The sequence below is a fragment of the Perca flavescens genome, chromosome 12 (genome assembly GCF_004354835.1).
Source record: "Perca flavescens isolate YP-PL-M2 chromosome 12, PFLA_1.0, whole genome shotgun sequence".
Classification (NCBI taxonomy): Eukaryota; Metazoa; Chordata; class Actinopteri; order Perciformes; family Percidae; genus Perca; species Perca flavescens.
In genome coordinates this window covers 21,720,648-21,741,785 of record NC_041342.1, presented here as the reverse complement: position 1 = coordinate 21,741,785, position 21,138 = coordinate 21,720,648, and the positions used below count along the sequence as shown (strand labels likewise).

General features: G+C 37.8%; 1 protein-coding gene across 1 annotated transcript in view; it reads left to right on the top strand.

Annotated features, from left to right (window-relative positions):
* Positions 1-21,138, top strand: part of st6galnac5a (ST6 (alpha-N-acetyl-neuraminyl-2,3-beta-galactosyl-1,3)-N-acetylgalactosaminide alpha-2,6-sialyltransferase 5a) — a 56,779-nt gene extending 35,641 nt beyond the window's left edge. The window contains exons 5-6 of the mRNA XM_028593811.1: positions 6,632-6,739; positions 18,431-21,138. Of these exons, the coding sequence (XP_028449612.1) occupies positions 6,632-6,739; positions 18,431-18,689 (367 nt within the window). The 3' untranslated portion in view covers positions 18,690-21,138. The remainder of the gene's footprint in view (positions 1-6,631; positions 6,740-18,430) is intronic.

The window sequence follows — 21,138 nt, the reverse complement described above, 5'->3', positions numbered from 1 at the left end:
AATAATAATAATAATAAGGGGAATAAAATCATGCATGGAAAGAGTGCAAACCAAAGAAATGGCAGCTTTATTCTTGCAGTTTTCACCCCTGAGGATTGCAAAAAAAGTGATGCAACAGAAATGGGAGCTGTGATCAGACGCCAAGTGGCATGGAAGTCGTAGATATAGAAACAAAGTACCTTAAATCAGTAATCAACACCCAACAGCTTGTAATTACTGCAGTCATTAGAGACCTTGTGTATAAATAAACCTTACACTGTACATGCCTGCTGGTGTTTGTAGTGCAAGAAGAAACCTTTGACAATAAAAGATGTATCTTTGTTTTCACTATGTTTCAGCTTCATGTCCTTACGAGTACACAGATAATGATATTCAACAGGTGTTTCAGCCATAGTCACGCCTTCATGTGGCCTTTACTCTCAGCAGTTACATAACAACCATTACACTAAACTCAATGACAATACACTTGCTCATTAGAAATGAACATAGTGCAACAACAAAGAGCGGCACAATTGTCTTTCTGTAATAAGCTCCTGTTTTCATAATTAGAGAGATTGGGGCGACCTTTAGCTCACCCAGTAAGAGCGTTCGCCCCATGTTGGCTGCAGCGGCGCAGGGTTCAAATCAGACCTGCTGCCCTTTGCTGCGTATCATCCCCCATGTCTATCCACTTTCAAAATAAAGGGAAAACCTTTAAAAAAAAAAAGTATGCACTTTCTGACTAATTTGAATCTATGATAGTTTTTCCTCAAAAGTAAAAAGTATAGTGTGATTAGTTTTTTCAAGGCAAATAAAGTGCCATTATATTGAAACCAGTTATCAACTTTATTCAATATGAGCCTACAAATATTTTTCTTTTTAATAAAATAGTAACTGAACTGTCAACACAAGGAGCAGCACCGTTCTCCTTCACAGGGATAAATCCATCTTCCCACTCACAGCTTGCTTCCAGTCCTTTTTTGAAGACAGCCATTGAAGCTAAGAGCTTGACATTTCACACCACATTATTCATCAGCATGTTCATCAAGGAAATGAGGAAGACTTCTTAAGTGAGATTAGCTGCATGCCTCCTGACTAAGACCAACGCGCATCCACCACAGACTGCTTGATGACAAAATGTTGTGCTTTGAACTTTGAAAGTTTTTTAATCTGCAAAAGGTGTGTGTGTGGTGTGTGTGTGTGTGTGTGTGTGTGTGTGTGTGTGGGGGGGGTAGACTGTTGTCATAGTAATGCCCAGTGGCTGTGTTTGCATATCACAACAAATCAACATGTTCCAGACAACCTGGGTCTTGTCGTAATTAAATGAAAATGAGAAGTCTGTGCTTTGGCTGCGATAGCATCACTTTGGGTCGACACTGTTGTTTGTTGCATGGACAGACTCTAATAAAGATGAAAGTCTGACCACAGTGCGTAGTCACTGTTCATCACACTGCCACTCAGGAGGGTTAGGGTTGTTTGGCAACACAGTAAAACAGCCGGAAGCAACCATTTGTGGATGCATTTTTCCTGCAGGTTGTTGTATTAAAGGTGGGATTGGGGTGAAATAATGGAGGGATGACGAAGGAGAGTTGTTTGCTTAATTGCTGAAAGAGAACAAAACTGAGGTATGTGATGGCTCTCCATGTATTGTATCATATTTACTGTATGCAATTATTTTTGTTTTGAGTATCTGAATTCAAGTGTAAAATGTATGCCCTATAATAGTTCCCAGGGGGAGCAGGGAAAATGTTCAAAATACAAATGCTTAACAAGCTTTTTTTTAAAGGATTTCTGCCTGATGTGTATCCGCCGTACACGGTTCTCTCTGTGAGAAAATAGGACAAACTCCTTTTCAAACAACCAGGTAAAACCTCCACTCCAAATGTTTTCCCCCTCATCAACCGTAGGTTGAGCAGGATGTCGAGATGTCTGCCTGGTTGTTCTTGTGAAGACTTTTCTTATCAGGCCCAAGCTTTGTTTCTCTGTCTTGCCAAGTTGAAACCTCCGCCGCTGTTGGTGCTATATATGTGAGAACAGACGAGAAGCAGAAACAAGCTTTCTGAAAGCAGCATCCTGTCAAACTGCACTTAAACAAGAGTTTGATACTCTGTTTTCTCACTCCTATTCACAATGGCCCTCATTTATCAACCTAACGTAGAAACCAGCGCAGATATGAGCGCAGAAATCATCTTATGACAGGCTTCACGTGGGATTCATGAAAAGTTCGTATCACACCAATTGGAGCGTAAGAATGGTCGTACATTGTTAAATGCCGCGGCTGGAAACCATCGTCATTTAAATAACACGCCCCAATATATTCTGGGTTTTGAGGCCTCGCCCCTACAATTTACGACATGGCGAGACGTAATCCGGCTGAGAAGCGGAACTTTTCAGAGGTGGAGATTGAAACCCTGATATCTCAGGTTCATTTGCACTAACGTGTGCACTATTTGGCAGCCTGAAAACTGGTATTAAAGGCTGTAGAAAGAATGCGGGATGAAATAAGATCACTGATGCGGTCAACAGTGTTGCCGTAGTAAATGGGACTCCAGCTGAAGTTTAGCCTATTTAATTTATACATCTTTGACACATTTTATATAGTCCTAATAGTAATATACAGGCTTCTATTGCAATCTATTAGGCCTACATGTACATGTAGGTGTACCTATAATTAAATAAACACACGGTAGCGGAGTTTATGCAGTGTCTTTTATTTTACTCGTGTTCGTCAAAACGAGGCAACAGCTGAGGGAGCGCGTGTCCTCCTCCCCCCCTTGCTGGACCCTGTCTCCTGACAGCAGAGGGCTGGAAAAACAAGCCAAATAACTTGGTCAATGGCAGAAATAAATCATTCACTTGAAAGAGAAACAAAAACCTGAAGAATAAATAAAAAGGTTGTGCATCGTCATGTTTCCTGTATTGAATATCATTGCCAAACATAACACTATAGGCTACCTTTTAAAAGTGAGGAATAATATCCTGTCTCCTTCATATAGCCCTCAGTTGGTGGCTGTTCTGGACACTGCTCTCTGGGCATCGGGTCATCTGGCTCCATCGCTACATTTATGGCACCGTGTCTTCCTGTGCGATGTTGTGCAGAACCCCACAGGCTAAAACAATGTTGCAGACCGGCGCATAGAGGTCTTCTAAAAGAGCCAAATCTGCCATTGCTGATAAGTGATCTACTGATGACTTCTCCTTCTCCTGTTAAACTGATTATATGCTGCACCGCAAGTCCACACTGACTCGAAAACTTGCGTACACGAGTTCAGACCAGACGTGAGATTTGATCGCAGCCTACGCTCACGTCCAAATTGATAAATGCCGAGCTTTGCGTAGGAATCGGCGTACGCCCATCGTACGCCTGTTTTAGGTCGTACGCACGTTTCATAAACGAGGGCCATTATCACTGCCGCCAGGGACGTTATGTTATAACGTTGTTGGGCCAAGCATGAAACCCTGATATTTTGGAGCGGACCTAGATTTTTTTAACACATGTTTTAGGTGTTTAAAGTTTAGGTAAAATGAAAAATTATTTTTCAGCCACGCACGCAGCATGACTCCTATGGATGGTTGGGGTTCCTGTCAGTTGGTCCACCACTTTGGTCCGGATTGGAAAAGCTCACTAACTATTGAATGGATTGCCATGATATATGATATATGGTACAAATATTCATGGTACTAAGAGGATGAATGTATTATTACTTTGTTGAGTCCCTGACGTTTCATCCAGCGCCACCAGCAGGCCAAAGTTTTCACTTATCCAGTGAAATACCTGAACATATATAATATGTTTCCAGGTGGTGTATGACTTTTGTGATTCTCTGACTTTTTCTTTAACGCCACCATGAGGTTGACATTTGTGATGTTGAATGAAATGTCTTGACTGTTGGATTCATGCAAAATACAATAAAATGTAGGCCAATCTTATACTAACATTACCATTGGGCAATCATTTACTGATGGCAGAATGCTACAGGTGGCACTACTACATATTTAATTATTTAATGAGTTTATTTGATGTAAATGCAATGCTTTAAGTAGAACTCATTTTGTTTTATTTGTTCTCATTTATTCTCATAAATGACCAGACGCGTATAAAGTACTAGAGACCCATACTTGAGTAAAAGTACAAGTGCTCTATCAAAAAAGTGATTTGAGTAGAAGTGCTCTTTAAGCATCACACTTAAGTAGAAGTACTAAAGTATTCAACATTTTTCAAAGTAGTTTATTTTAAAATGTACTACTCAAGTACTGAAAGTAAAAATATTGAGTTATTTAGTTATTAAAGAAAGTAGTCAATAGTTTGAATATCATATTGTTTATATTATTTCATATTAAATATATTCTATTCTATTAAAAATAAATATTAACAAATACTGAAATAAAATGTACAATTATAACACTGTGCAAGTAAAATGAACATCCTCTCCAGCACAGTAATGATTCAAGCCCCCCAAAAACGTATTACGCAGTAGCTAGTAACATGTGTGATGTACAGGAAAGTTAGCAAGCTAGCAACATACAGATAAACATACAGCTTCACATCACAGGGTCAAACGGTTAACTTTCAGTACTCATTGTAGACTGAAACAACTCAGGACTAGCTTCATCTGCTGCAACAATGGCTAAATAGAGTACAAACTTACATCGTCTCTGACTTCTGAACGTGCAACCGTACAAGAAAAGAAACACGACGCGATCTCAGGGATTTCTTACGTAAATTATGTAACTACACACTGTAACCTACAGAGTCTCCATAGCGTGAGGAATTCACAACAGTAACGAGTAACGAAGCAGCACATAAAAAATGTATCGGAGTAAAAGTATTTCATTCATCGAAAATATGTACTCAAGTAAAAGTGAAAGTAGGAGAAAAAAAGAATACTCCAGTAGAGTACAGATACAGCCTTTTAGTACTTAATTACAGTAGTGAAGTAGTTCTACTTCGTTTCTATACAGCTCTGTAAATGATGAAATGTAAATGTTGAAACAATTACAATAAAGGATGCATAGGTTACTTATATTCATTGTTTCCAAAGTGCCCGTGCACCTGATAACTGATGCATGAAGACATCTACTGGTCACCAATCACAATCCCAGTCAAGATGAGGTTCAACTGTGCAGCAGGGGAGCATGAAGAGATGCACAGCTGTGCCTGATTCAGCTGAAGGATTCAAATTTATCTCTGCTAAATTGTGTTATGTCAGCTCATACTTGAATATTTTTACACTGTGTGTACAGGAACAGTTGTAATGAATTTTTCACTGAAACTAATTTATACATTGATTTGATGAATACTGATTGTTCCAAAAGTGCTTTGGTCCACAACAGCTAAACCCCCTGCATGACTGTGCTTGGCAGCGATTACAATCATGGCTACAAGCCAACGAGCCAGAGATCAACACCATAAAGTTTTGGTGTCCCTCTGCTTTGTGAAAACCAGAGCTAGCAGCTCCGACTCAGACGTTGAGACTGCACTTAGGCAGAGCGGTGCTTTGAGCTAAATGCTAACATCAGCATGCCAACATGCTCAGTTCTAACATGCTGTTTAGCAGGTAATATTTACCATGTTCATCATCATACACAAAAGTAATCAGGATTCATCCTCTGAGGATCATGAATGTCCATACATTTAATGGCAATCGCTTATTTAATAGCTGTAGAGATATTTCAGTCGGCCAAAGTGGCGGACTGACCAACATCACCCTCTGGGCTAAATTTGGGCCAAAACAGTTTGGGTGATTTATAATTTCAATCGGGTCATTAAAGCGGTTTGTTGGTTGTCAGTTAATCATCGGGTCAACAAAACAAATCCTAAACACGTTGGTATTTCATAAATGTAAGGTAGTTATTTTTTTTTTTTTAAATGACTTTGAAAGATAAACCGTTTTTTTTTTTTATACTGCAGCCTGAATGTAAGAAGCTTAAAGATAAACATTTTAGTGTCTTTTATATTTTAGAATGAGAATATCAAAGTTTTAGTTATTTTTGCTTAATTTTAAAGTTATTTCCACTTTAAACTGAAGATATTCGTGGTCCTTTTAGAAGTGGTGTTTGAAATTGTATGACTTTGGAGCCCATAACATCTATTCAAAACCAACTAGGGATTCTTAAAAATGTTATTCAGACTGTCATGTTTTTCCATCTGACAGCAACCCTCTTAAAAGAAACCACTCTGATTAGATTTACTAATGCAATAACAAAATTATTTCATACCAGCGTATCTCAGGAAACTGTGATTAGTGCTCATTTCTTTGCGGGCTTGACTTAAGAAACTGGAGTGTGAAAGCAGGCAGATGGTTCTGCAGCTGAAGCTTTGTCATTTCAACTACAGTCTCTGCACTACATGCACACCAAGACCTTAAGACTTTGATTATTTGGCAGGGTTCATTTGTATCAGTCGATATGTAGGATCCATCTGTATTTTAATGAAGCTGCGAGGGAACTTGAATGATTTTGCAGTCAGAAAAATCATCCTTTGGATATAGATCAATCTTTATTCTGCCGTAATACGCAGATATCAGATTTTTTGATTGTCTATTCCAGCTAATCATTTTCCAAAAAATCAAATATGGTACATTGTTCATCCTTGTGATCTCCCACGCATGAAATCCATCTAACTGTCTTCTTCCCCTCCTCCGCTTTGCAGAAGGATATCAAACTCTTGGCTGAGCACCGGCTGGTTCACCATGACCATCGCCCTGGAGCTGTGCGATCGGATCAATGTCTACGGCATGGTTGCCCCTGACTTCTGCAGGTGAGACAGTGGAGCTGCATGTAAAACCTAATCATCAGCTCACCAACAAGCACCAGCACTAAGAGTTTTTAAAGCAAAACTGTATATGAAGTCCCTTCAAGTGTATAGAAATTCATAGCAGAACATCCACCTGATAAAAAAGATTAAAACTGTAAATATATTCAGGGAGCTGATGAATAAAATGTCAGTGTGGCTGGAGATGTTTTTGGAATGCTTAAATTGTCTGAAATTATTATTTTTTAAACATGTCAGTAAACGGGCTAACTTTACAAATATTGAAAACACATTTCTTTTATATATATATATATATATATATATATATATATATATATATATACACACAGCAAAAAAATAAACTCTCACTCTCAGCTGCTTTTATTTTCAGCCAAGTTAACATGCGTTAAACTTTGTATGAACATAACAAAATTCAACTACTAAGAAATAAACTGAACAATGTTTCACAGACATGTGGCTAACAGAAATGGAAAAATGTGTCCCTGAACCAAGGATGGTCAAAATCAAAAGTTACAGGGAAGACCTCCTCCTCCCTCATGTGGTACCCTTCCTGCAGGCTCATCCTGACATGACCCTTCAGCATGATAATGCCACGAGCCATACCGCTTGTTCTGTGCGTGATTTCCTGCAAGACAGGAATGTTAGTGTTCTGCGATGGCCAGCGAAGAGCCTGGTTCCCAATCCCATTGAACACGTCTGGGACCTGTTGGATCGGAGGGTAAGGGCGAGAACCATGTCCCCCAGAAATGTCCAGGAACTTGCAGGTGCCTTGGTGGAAGAGTGGGGTAACATCTCACAGCAAGAACTGGCAAACCTAGTGCAGTCCATGAGGAGGAGGTGTACTGCAGTACTTAATGCAGCTGGTGGCCACACCAGATAATGGCTGTGACTTTTGATTTTGACCTTCCTTTGTTCAGGGACACATTTTTCCATTTGTTAGTCACGTCTGTGAAACATTGTTCAGTTTAGTTGTTAGTAGTTGAATTTTTTCATGTTCATACAAAGTTGTACGCACTTGGCTGAAAATAAAAGCAGTTGAAAGTGAGAGGATGTTTCTTTTTTTGCTGAGTTTATATATTTGTGTGCATGTGAGATATGAGAGGGAGAAAATGCAAAGGTCTCACTCTGCTTGTTTTTCTATTTACTGTACTGACATTTTCATGACACTAACTTTTTATGGCATTTTTATGACACTGACTTTTTATGACTTTTTTATGACCTGCTATACTATGACTTTTTATGACTTTTTTTTTCTGACCGTTTTGTGACATTCTATACTAGGATTTTTTATGAGGTTTTTATGACAGCCTGTTTGTGTGACAGAGGCGGGCGCGCCCAGCATCATGTAAACACATGACTTTTTAGTGATTTTTTTTTTTATGACATACTATACTATGAATTTTTTGACACACTATACCATGACGTTTTTGTGATTTATGACATTTTATGACATACTATACAATTAATTTTTATGACGTTTTTGACATTTATATTTTAAAGACATAGTATACTATGATATTTTAATTACTTTTTATGACATACTATACTGTCACCTTTTATGACATTTTATGACAAACTATGCTATGACTTTTTTAGTGATTTTTTTAATGACTTTTTTCAAGATACTTATACTATGACTCTTGTGTAATTTTGTTGGTGGCGTTGATCCTTTTAGATACATAAGGTAAGGATGGAAACAATCTTTTTATGGCATGTACAGACTTTTCATCATGTACTCTGACTGTTTATCACTTTTTTCAACATACTATGCTATGACTTTTGTTGACATACTGTACTATGACTTTTTTTACTTTTTTCGATATTCTATACTATGAATTTGTATGACTTTTTTCGACATACGACTTTTTTCTGACATACTACACTATGACTCTTTATGACTTTTTTACTATACAATGACTTTTTTTTACATATTATGCTATGACTTTTTTGACTTTCTTCAACATACTATACTATTACTTTTTAGGACTTTTTTTCGACATGCTATGCTAATACTTTTTTCGTCTTACTTTACTATGACTTTTTTCGACGTACTATACTATGGCTTTTTTTTTTTTTTTTTTACCTTTTTTGAATGGATATGGACCTAATTTTTGACAAAAGAAGTGTCTCAGCAAGTGAGGCTGTTGCCTTAAAGTCTGAAGTGAAAGGCTCAAATTTTGGCTCCACTGTCTAACTATACGATCTTGAGATTATCCAAGTATTCCTCTCAGTGGTGTGAAGAAAAAATAATCAAACGAAATAGCAAACTTAAGTCTTAGGTATAGCTCACCCATATAAGATGATGATGACTTTACAGGTAGATCAGACTGATCTCATGAAGTGGCTATGTATGACACGCCAATTCGTATGCCATTTTGGCGTGTTATCAAGACGCATAATCGCTTTTTAGCGTGTTTATCAATGCAATTCGCCCGCCATTGACCTACATTACGAGTGAATTTTCGCCGTAGCGAGTAGTATAAAGGGACGTAGGTCCACATAACAAGGTTGGTTGGGGTGGCACATGGGTAAAACACAGGACTTTCACCCAGAAGAGCTGGGATTGCGTCCCACGTGTGGTGATTTTCAGCTGTTTTTGTGTTTTGTTTTTTTTAAGCCTTCCCCAATGTTTCTTTGCTAAACCCAACCGTTAATTGTTTTCCTTAGCGTGTTTTTGTCGTTATTTTCCATGTTTTTGTCGCTTTTTTGTGTTACTAAAGCCTTTCCCTGTGTTCTTTTACTAAACCCATACCACATACACGTGGATAGCTGAAAATGCATACAGATAACACGCCATTTGGCTTTAGGAAAGTGGCGTGTATGTTTACGCAAAGTCATGATGCCATGTTGGGTAGATCATAATCTGAGTTAAAGAATCAAACACCTGCTGTGTCTCCAGAGTTTTTCATTTTTTTGTCCTTGACTGTTGAATAATAAATACAACGTCAAACCAGTCTGATTTAAACTTTGCAAATAGCTCAGTGTGATAAATACCTGGCAAGCAATCTGAAAATTGAAGGTTGGGGGTTCAATCCCAGTGTGGATAATTTTATTTTAAAGTTTAAAACCCAAAATAAACAAGTCAGATATTCTACAAAACAATGGTGAGGGTGTGATATAAGATGGCTCAGTGTGATAATGCTGGTTGGAATACCCCAATGGTCATGGGTTCCAACTTGATTATGGTCTGTTTGTTTTGAGGTTTCACACCCAAAATGAAGACAAATATGCTAAGAGAACAGCTCAGTGTAATTTTGTTGGTGACGCGGTAGGTTGGTTCTAGACACATAAGGTAAGGGCCGACATACAATACTATGACTTTTTTTGACCTACTATACTATGACTTTTTTTACTTTTTTCAACATTCTATACTATGACTTTTTATGACATAATATATTATGACTTTTATGACTTTTTTCGACACACTATACTATGACTTTTTTCAACATACTATACTGTGCCTTTTTATGACTTTTTTTCGACATACTATACTATGACTTTTTATGACATTTTTCGACAGATCATACTGTGCCTTTTTTATGACTTTTTGCGACAAACAATACTATGACTGTTTTTCCGACATACTATACTATAACTACTGGACTTTTTTCGACATATTATACTATAACTATTTTCAACATACTTTATTATGACTTTTTTCCGACATACTATACTATGACTTTTTTTCCGACGTACTATACTATGACTTTTTTGACTTTTTCGACCTACTATACTAGGACTTTTTTTGACATACTACACTGACTATTTTTTACATACTATACTAGGACTTTTTTGCGAAATACTATACTATAACTTTGTATGACTTTTTTTCGACATATTATACTATGACTTTTTTTCGACATACTATACTATGACTTTTTTTAGTTTTTTCAACACACTATACTATGACTTTTTATGACTTTTTTTTCAACATACTACTGTATATTATGACTTTTTATGACTTTTATGACATTTTTCGACATACTATACAATGACATACTACAGGCAAGGCAGCTTTATTTGTATAGCACATTTCAGCAACAGGGCAATTCAAAGTGCTTTACATAAAACATTAAAGAGCAGTTAGAAAACGATTAAAAACAAATTAAAACATTAAAAGACAAGAATAAAATTGATAGTGCAGTATAAGAATTTAAAGAACAGAGATAAAATACGCGAATAAAAGTTACAGTTCAGTATAAGAAATTAAACATTAAAGAGCAGTTATCGAGTGTCATACAGTGTCATCAATGCAAATTCAGTATAACAAATGAACAGTTATTAAAAGAAAGGCAACATCAAAAAGATAGGTCTTTAGCTTTGATTTAAAAGAACTGAGAGTTGCTGCCGACCTGCAGTTTTCTGGGAGCTTGTTCCAGATATGTGGAGCATAAAAACTGAACGCTGCTTCCTCCTGTTTAGTTCTGACTCTGGGGACAACAAGTAGACCTGTCCCAGACGACCTAAGAGGTCTGGGTGGGTCATAGTGTAGCAGCAGATCAGAAATGTATTTTGGCCCTAAACCGTTTAGTGATTTATAAACCAGCAAAAGTATTTTGAAATCAATTCTTTGAGACACTGGAAGCCAGTGTAGAGACTTCAGTACTGGAGTGATGTGATCCACTTTCTTGGTCTTAGTGAGGACTAGTGCAGCAGCGTTCTGAATCAGCTGCAGCTGTCTGATTGATTTTTTAGGGAGACCTGTAAAGACACCGTTGCAGTAGTCAAGTCTACTGAAGATAAAACCATGGACAAGTTTTTCCAAATCCTGCTGAGACATAAGTCCTTTAACCCTTGATATATTTTTAAGGTGGAAATAGGCTGACTTTGTAATTGTCTTAATGTGGCTGTTAAAATTAAGGTCTGAGTCCATGACTACACCAACATTTCTGGCTTTGTCTGTTGTTTTTAACATTGTCGTTTGAAGCTGAGTGCTGACTTTTAATCGTTCCTCTTTTGCTCCAAAAACAACCACCTCAGTTTTTTCGTCATTTAATTTAAGAAAATTCTGGCACATCCAGTTGTTAATTTGTTCAATGCACTTAGTCAGTTGTTGTATTGGACTATAGTCCCCTGGCGATAAGGCTATATAAATTTGTGTGTCATCCACATAACTATGGTAACTTATTTTAGTGTTTTCCATAATTTGAGCCAGTGGAAGCATGTAGATGTTAAACAAGAGAGGCTCCAGAACTGAGCCTTGGTGAACTCCATATTTGTATGCTCAGATGTAAAATTCCCTATAGACACAAAGTAGTCCCTATTCTTTAAATAAGACTCAAACCACTTTAGTACTGAGCCAGAAATGCCAACCCAGTTTTCCAATCGGTCTAGTAATATGTCATGGTCGACCATATCAAATGCAGCACTGAGATCAAGTAATACTAAGACTGAAATTTCGCCACTCTGTGTTTAAGTGGATGTCATTAAAGACTTTAACAAGAGCTGTCTCAGTGCTGTGATGTGGTCGAAAACCCGACTGGAAGGCATCAAAGCTCTTGTTTAGTGACAAGAAAAGGTTGAGTTGTTGAGAAACCGTTTTTTCAATGATTTTACTTAAAAATGGAAGGTTTGATATTGGTCTATAGTTGCTCATTAGTGACGTGTCTAGATTTTTCTTTTTTAAGAGTGGCTTGATGACTGCAGTTTTCAGGACCTGTGGGAAGATACCTGAAAGAAGATACGGGTTTACAATCTGTAGAAGATCTGTAGCCAAACAATTCAAAACATTTTTGAAAAGGCCCGTTGGTAGAATGTCAAGGCAACAGGAGGAGGTTTTCAGATGTTGTATAATGTCCTCCAGGTTTTTACGATTAATCATATGGAATTCAGTCATATTTGAATTTGTTTTGCCTGTTCACTGTGACAACACATACCCTGTACTCGATATGGAAGCACTGACTGTTTGTCTAATTTTCTGAATTTTGTCTTTGAAGAAAGTGGCAAAATCATTGCAGGCCTTGGTAGACAACAGTTCAGATGCTACTGGTACTGGAGGGTTTGTTAACCTATCGACAGTAGCAAACAAAGCACGTGAATTATTATTGTTTTTGGCAATAATGTCTGAGAAGAAGGACCGCCTAGCATTCCTCAGTTCCAAATTATAAATGCAAAGTCTCTCTTTATAAGTGTTGTAGTGGACCTGGAGATGAGTTTTTCGCCACCTGCATTCTGCTTTTGGACACTCTCTTTTTTTTCTGTTCTTACCAGTATGATATTTCTCCATGGAGATCTTTTCTTACCAGAGACAGCTTTGACTTTAGTGGGAGTAATGGCATCAATAACATTTGTAATTTTACAATTGAAATTGTCTACAAGCTCAGTGACTGAGACCCCTGAGAGGGTGGGTGTGGAGGAGAAAAGCTGAATGAATGATTCACTGGTGTTTTTAGTGATGCCATTTTCTGATTACCTTTGTTTGGACACTTTTGTGCATAAAGATAGTGCCATTAAAGAAAACACAGGAATGATCAGAGAGAGCAGCATCAGTCACCACAACCTTGGAAATGTTCAAACCCTTTGAGATAATTAAGTCCAGAGAGTGCCCCTTGTTGTGTGTGGGCTCCGTCACATGCTGAGACAGTCCATAGTTCTCAACAATTTATACAACACAGTTCTTTGGTCCCTCTATCCTGGGGGTTATCAACATGAATGTTGAAATCACCAGCAATAACTACACAATCAAAGTTAATACAGATTATAGACAGCAGTTCAGTAAAGTCGTCAAAGAAGGATGCACAGTATTTAGGTGGCCTGTAGATATTTAGTAATATAGGTCAAGGGGAGGACCTTAGCTGAAGTGCCACATATTCAAAAGAAGCAAAGTTTCCATAAGATATTTGAGTACATTGGAATGAGTCATTAAACAAAATGGCGACTCCACCTCCTTTCTTATTCACTCTGTGCTCACTCATAAAACTGAAGTTAGGGGGAGCTGACTCTATAAGAACAGCATCACGGTTATTATGGTCTAACCAGGTTTCAGTTAAAAACATAAAATCAAGATTGTGCTTAATAATAAAATGATTGATTAAAAATGATTTACCTGCCAAAGACCTGACATTTAGTAAGGATAGTGTTAGTGTGTTAAAATAATTTTTTGGGACAGGCTGTTGCTGACGAGGAATGGATGCTAAATTTGAGTGCTTCTTTTTCTTACTTAGCGGATTCGCCATTCTTTTTCTATTACCTATCACAACATAGATTGAAGAAGAATTTAATACACAGGGCCCAGGCTTGTCCTGGAAAGAGTCATGCGTGCCACTAGGCTTGCCGCCTGGACCCAGCACATATCAGTTAAAGCTTGTTGCATTTTGTACACAAGCATACTTATCAGTCTGGGGAGAAGGAGTTCGCTGCAGTCCTTGAGGGGGCAGAGGTGCCTGGTGTTTTACTTTCAGTGGTTGAGTCAAAACAGGGTCAGTTTGATGCTGGGGGCGAATGATGGGAGAAGGCAGTGGGGCAAACTTGATTCCAGCATCTACCAGCTACTCCATCCAGTCAGTGAACCCCAACATGTGGCAGGTGGAAACAGGGGAAAAGGTGAATGGGGAGAGCGATGGATCCTCAAAGGCGTCAGGGTTGGTAAGGGGGTTTGAGGAGTGTTGGACGGGTGAAAAGGGGGGTTGAGATTTCTCGTCTTCGCTCTGTGGTCTCCCATGGTCAAATCTTTGCTCAGGTGGGGGCTGTGGTGGATCATTGCCGTACTTTGTTGTGTCTTCCTCTTGTTTTGATTCATCTTGTCTCGTGTCCTTGGCCGAGGGAGCAGATGTGTGGTGCAGAAAGTAAAGTAGGCTAGAGGTGAACAGCTTTACTCCTGGCTTGTTAAGGAAAAGTCCATCTGCTTTAAAAAGCTATACTATACTATGACATACTATACAATGACATCCTTTTTATGACTTTTTGCAACATACTATACTATGACTTTTTTGACTCTTTTCGACCTACTATACTATGACTTTTTTCAACATAAGATACTATGACTTTTTTTTTCGACATACTATACTATGACTTTTTATGACTTTTTTCGACATACTTTGCTATGACTTTTTTCTACATACTATACAATGATTTTTTTGACTTTTTTCTGACATACTATACTATGACCTTTTTTCGACATACTATACTATGACTTTTTCAACATAATGTACTATGACTTTATAGCTTTTTTGGCATACTGTAATAAGACTTTTATGACTTTTTTTGGTTTACTATACTATGACTTTTTATGTCTTTTCAACATACTATACTATGACTTTTTAAATTTTTTTCCCGAGATACTATATTAAGACTTTTTATGAAATACTATACTGAATTTTTTGACATACTATACTATGATTTTTTTATGGTATCCTCTCTATACCCCATTCTAGGGGTGTCAAAGCACAACAATAGAAAGGAAGTGGAGAGATGGACCCAAACAGCAATTTATTTGCTACAAATCCAAATAAAATACTGTATTCACAGACAAATGATATGGTATATACCATTAGCTTAGCTAATTAGCTACATAAAGTGTTCTTTATATGCACAAAGTATTTATAGTTAATTAGGAGTCAAGTTAACGTTGGAGCTAAGTTAACTAGCTAAGACAAGCACAGCATTCTTCACTTGCACATACAGTGCATATATAATGGTACTAATCACTTGCACATACTGTACATGCATACATATATACTTCACTTGCACATACATGCATACTTCACTTGCACACACATACGTATATATTTCCCTTGGGCATACATAGATATTTTACTTTCTCATAAATATATACTTCACTTTCTTGTAAATATATACTTCACTTGTGCATACATATACTTCACTTGCGTATACATATATACTTCAATTGCACATACTTATATACTTTACTTGCACATGCATGTATAACATGAGTGAGTATGTATTTGTGTGTGCATAAGTATGTACATGGGGTTGGTGGTTGGGGAGGATGGCGGTGCGCACCTAACAGTCTAAATACAAAGTTCAGAGAACGAGGAGGAACGAGCTGCTGCCACCATCGAGCCTCTGCTTCCACTCGGGTATCTGGGAATATACCAGCCTCCCAATCAGCCAGTCTGCAGCGAAAGTGTCATTGGCAGGAGAACCAATATGTGCTGCAACCATAGGCTGGAAAGGGCACCTGTCAGAGCACAGACTCTCAAAGGAGAAGAGAGCTCTCATATTATTTAGGCACACACAAAATATACAATGTAAATATGTCTGGGACTGTAACACTATACTATGACTTTTTTATGACATTTTTTTAAGACCTACTATACTATGAACTTATGGTTCCTACATATACCCTGTTCCCTCTTTAGCCCCCTTTTGAAAGGAGATTCCGAATTGGTCTAATTCCGTGCTACACTACTTAAGCTATGGACAATCAAACCCTCTCCCATTGTTTCCCCTGGCTTCATCTGCCTTTTTTTTGTTTGGTTATATTTGTCTTGTATGTCACACCATACAGCCCATTTTTCCACTCATTCATCCTCAGCAGACAGAGTCAAAAACAACATCCAATCCAGTGGATTGATTATTGACTACTGAGGGCTGTAGAGGATACACAAGTTGTATTCCCCAAATTTTAAGCAAGAGAAAGCTTTATTTGTGGTATGAATTTAACATAAGACAGGAACTGTTCATCCTTTATGACACATTCTGGATTTTTTAGCATGGAGATGGAGACACAGTTACAGACAACGTGTTTATTAACCATTAACAAGCTATTATAATCATCAGTTGCAACTTTATAGCCATCCAAATGTTTATTGATGTTTTTTTTCTAAAGGTTTACAAATAATTTGGTAATCATTAACAAATACTTTAATATACAAAACGTTGTGCAACAATAAACATTTTTAATTTAATTGTTTAACCGTAAAATAACTAGTAACTTAAGTTTAATTAACAATAAATTTACCATTTATCAGTGATGGTTATTATAAAGTGTTACCGCTTAGTTGTTTTGCAACTGTCAATCAAATTTGATCAACCCGACCCACCAGAAACCTGTTGAAGCAGGTTATTGGAGTTTTTAGGTGTTAAAATCTTTTATGTTTTTAACTTATAGTTGCTTTATAAGTACCTAATATTACATGTTATAGAGAAACACTTAAGATTTGAACCAAGTTTTTTATTTTTTACTACCAATTTAAGCAGCATTTAATAGTTATTGGAAAGAATTATGTACAATTTTGAGATGCAGTTATAACTAAAATAAAGTTTCCCTAAATGTCCTCATTATTAGTAGGGACTTTGTGGTTGACATTGATAATGAAACTTACAAAAATACAGTAGTTACCAAATTAACAAATGACAAAACGTCCAAAATAACAGATGAATACAGTAAGTACTTTGCCACAAAAACAATTATACCGCTGCCATGGCAACAGAGTATTAGGGAAATAGAAAAAAAAGGATTTTGTTTTTAGCAGTGTTCACTTTCCATACATCTCAGAATAAAATATAATTTACCTCTATATTCACTAAACATTTTACAACACCGTGACCATGATGCTGGTTCCAAGTAGTAGAAATGCAAAGAACTCTGGGATACATAGTCAGATCTGACTCTGTCTTGCTCCTATAGCAACTAACTCATCCAGCCTCTCATTAGCAGAGATTATTGGTTTGAAATCACAGCTCATGTCTCTTCCGTCTCAGCCAACGCTTTAATTGGGGGATTTTATTGGACAAGGAACAAATCTTATTAGATTTCTTAATAAAAAAGAACAAACTGTAAAAGGCTCAATATATCTTTGTTCCTGGTTCTGATGGATTTTTTTTATTTTGGATTTAGGCACAAATTCAATCTTGATGATAATGAGGGAAATGCAGCATTATTTCTTTGAACAAATTGTTGGCTTAAGCTGATATTTGACAACCCTTTTAGTCAGTAGATTTTACTGGATGTGATCCAACTGAGAATTCCAAAAACATGTTTCTCTAACGTCACGTCAAATATGTTTTATGGACATGAAGGGTAGACATTTATAAAGCCAAAGCATTCATGAATAAATAACCAATACACCCAATCCTAATACAGTGTGAGTGTTTTTCGATGCCCTCCTCTTTTCTCTTTCTTTTTATTTTATTACTTACTGAAATTGTGAAGTTGTTGATTTTTTTTTTTTTTTTTTTTAAGTACCCTCCTTTCCTTTTCTCTAAAGAATGTGAAAATGTCTTGACTCCTGAAGGAAACAGTGTTCTTAATGAGTTCTTACACACTGCTAAATCACCGGTTGGGACCTGTCATTTTCATCAAGTATCCCTGTATCTCGAGCCTCAATTACTGCAAAGTGCTGTACAAAGTTATGTTAATGTTATGTTGTTATAAAAACAAAGGAAGACAATAAAAATATAGACACAATGAACATCATACAAACACACTTCTATACAAATGTCCCTAAACTAAATCATATGCCAAAGAACCATTTTTAGTCATGCTCAAACTTAGTTTCTTCATTTGTTTTTTATTCAGTGTTGAGGTGCAGGTGGCATTTTTTTAAATGAGCTACATTTGGTTGTGTAACCCATGCAAAGACAAATGAATGCAGATCAGTCCCCCTCCATCCCCACGAAATGAAAACCACTCTGGGGTGTCACATGAAACTTAAGTCACCCATAAAGCGTTTTTAAATGTCAACCATCTCTCCTTTCTCACTACTACTGCAGGGAGCCTCAGCACCACTCAGTCCCTTACCACTACTACGAGCCACGTGGTCCAGATGAGTGTGCCATGTACATTTCTCATGAGCGTGGGCGGCGGGGAAGCCACCACCGCTTCATCACAGAGAAGCGGGTCTTCGCTAAATGGGCACGGACTTTTGACATCCACTTCTACCAGCCGGACTGGAGTCCTCCGCCTCTCCCAGCCAACCAGACGCTGGAGGGCACGGTCACAGCGGCGCCCCTGGTACCCCAGAAGACGTGACCTGTGTTGGGGTGAAGAAAATAATTTAGAGATTCATCTAAGAAAGAGGGAGGATGGGGGACATTTGCACTAAGGACTGCTGGACCCCTAACAGAAGAATAAAATGTGTAGTAGGCAAGAAAAATAGTTACCATGGATAAACTGTGAGTCTTGTTGACATTTGTTATGAACATTTCTCCAGCTTCACCACTGCTTCTCCAGCAGTGTGTTCTGTTTACTGAGGTGAACCCGATCAAACTTTGTACATCCCTTGTACAACTTGTAAAGTGAGTTTATACAAGGAGGCATCACATCATTACACACTCCACTCGCAATGCATGCATGCTGTGTCTTACTGTGGATTCTGTGTGTGTGTGTGTGTGTGTGTGTGTGTGTGTGTGTGTGTACCTGAGGGATCACAGAGGATACAAACATTGAGTTTGGGCTCTCCGCAAAGGATCTATGCAGGATTCACCACTTACAGTTCACTGAAAGAAAAATACCATTACACTGCCCGTAATCTAACAATGTATTGGCTATTTGAAGTGTGAATCATAACTGTTCAGATTCATATTCGTCTGCGTTTTTCAAAGACTGAGGAGGTCAAGTTGGATGAGCTTCTTAAGACCCCTGTCTCAAGCAACAAAAGCAGATATGAATCACTTCCCTGACTTTCATTTTTACTGTCAGATATGTGCATTGTAAGCTCACCCAAGTCAAACTTTGCAATGCAGCACTTCCTGGCTGAGTGACAAGTGTGTAACATTAACTGAGAGGTTTTATCTAATGTGTGTGTGTGCCGCCTCAGCCCGTACGTATGTATCAAAAGGCTTTGTCGGCTCCTGTCACCACTTAATAGCGCGATTTATATAGCTACAAGCCGGATTTCCATGTAAATGCACAGCCATGTCACACAAGACAAGTGGGAGATTAAAATCGAAAGCAGGGATGCAGCAGCGCCATCCATCCTACTATACAGTATATATCTGCTGCCCGAATCGCCTTGCAGAAGAATTACACAGTTCTTCTGTTAAACTGATGAGTATGTGATCTGTCAGTCTTTTCCTCTCTCGGTCTGGATTGTGTTTTATGTACAGTCTGCTCTCATTTGATGAAGTATATGCTGCTTGTAGACTGCCCCTTCCTCTCTTTGAGATCCTCTATTTTCCCCCCTAGCTCCTCTATGAATAAGAATGAGGTGTTGGTCTGGAGAAAGTGATGAGACATGTGGTTATCTTAATGATACATCCTGGTGCTAAGTCCCTATTGATTTTACCCTCATCTCTGTAATGTGAGTAATGAGAGGAGGGATGATGTTGGTCAGATACATAGGTGCTCACACAAGGACGTGTTTCACAACACGTTTCCTCGGTAGCGACGAGGACGTGATTATTTTTCATACATCACAAACAGCTGCAGGGGTGCTGCTGCTGTACTGAGAGTCCTGCTGCCGACTTTGTGCTGTAGCAAAGACTAATGCCTTTGTTTTTCGAGAGACTTATCAGCGATTGGCTGTGCACAACGGTCTGTATTAGTAAAGTGATGAGCACTTGAATATTTTTTGCCTAATTAACTGAGTCCCAGTATGTCGTTTGGGGCTACAACTATTTTCATTTTATATTGTTTGGTCTATAAAAAGTCAAATAGCAAAATATGTACATCACAAGTTCCCCGAGCCCAAGATGACATTTTTAGATTGCTTGTTTTATATATAACAGTCCAAAACCTAAAGCTATTCAATTGGTATTATATAGAACAGAAATGCAGCAATTTCTCACATTTCACAAGACGAAACCAGTGGAATATGTGAATTGTCCGCTTCATGAATAACTTAAAGGAATAGCTTGACTTTATTAGAAATATGATTATACCCTTTCTGTCTGGCTAGCTAGTTGTTAGCTGTGAAAACTGGAATGTAATTTGCTGTTTTACTGGGGGTTATGTGGGCTGCTGGACTGTTTCTTGATTCCAGGAAGCTCCTGGTCCCAGCCAAGAGTTGTTCTGTCACATAAGCCCCATAAAACATTACACTAAAAAGCATAAGTTGTATTTCTACAAAAACTAATAAAATATAATGTATTAACTGGTGGGCTTGAAAAGGCGCTGGTAGGTGGATTTAGCTACCTATTGACAGGCTGGGTCTAGCTGTGTTTCAGTTTCCTCTCATCCTGTATGCTAAACTAAGCTAACCAGCTGCTAACTCCAGCCCATAGACTGTGTAATAATAAGCTCCAGCCATACTGTATATTCTAGGGCTGATCCATGGTAATCAATGTCCAAATCAGTATTCAAACCCTTTGGAGTTTTTTTATTTTATTATTATCATATATGCATTACCCCAAAAATCCCAAATAGCTCATGATATAAGAATAGTAATCCCACATTTGTCATTTATGCATTAACATTAATTAGGCTATAATTAGTTATTCTCAGACAGGGGTGTGTGTGTGTGTGTGTGTGTGTGTGTGTG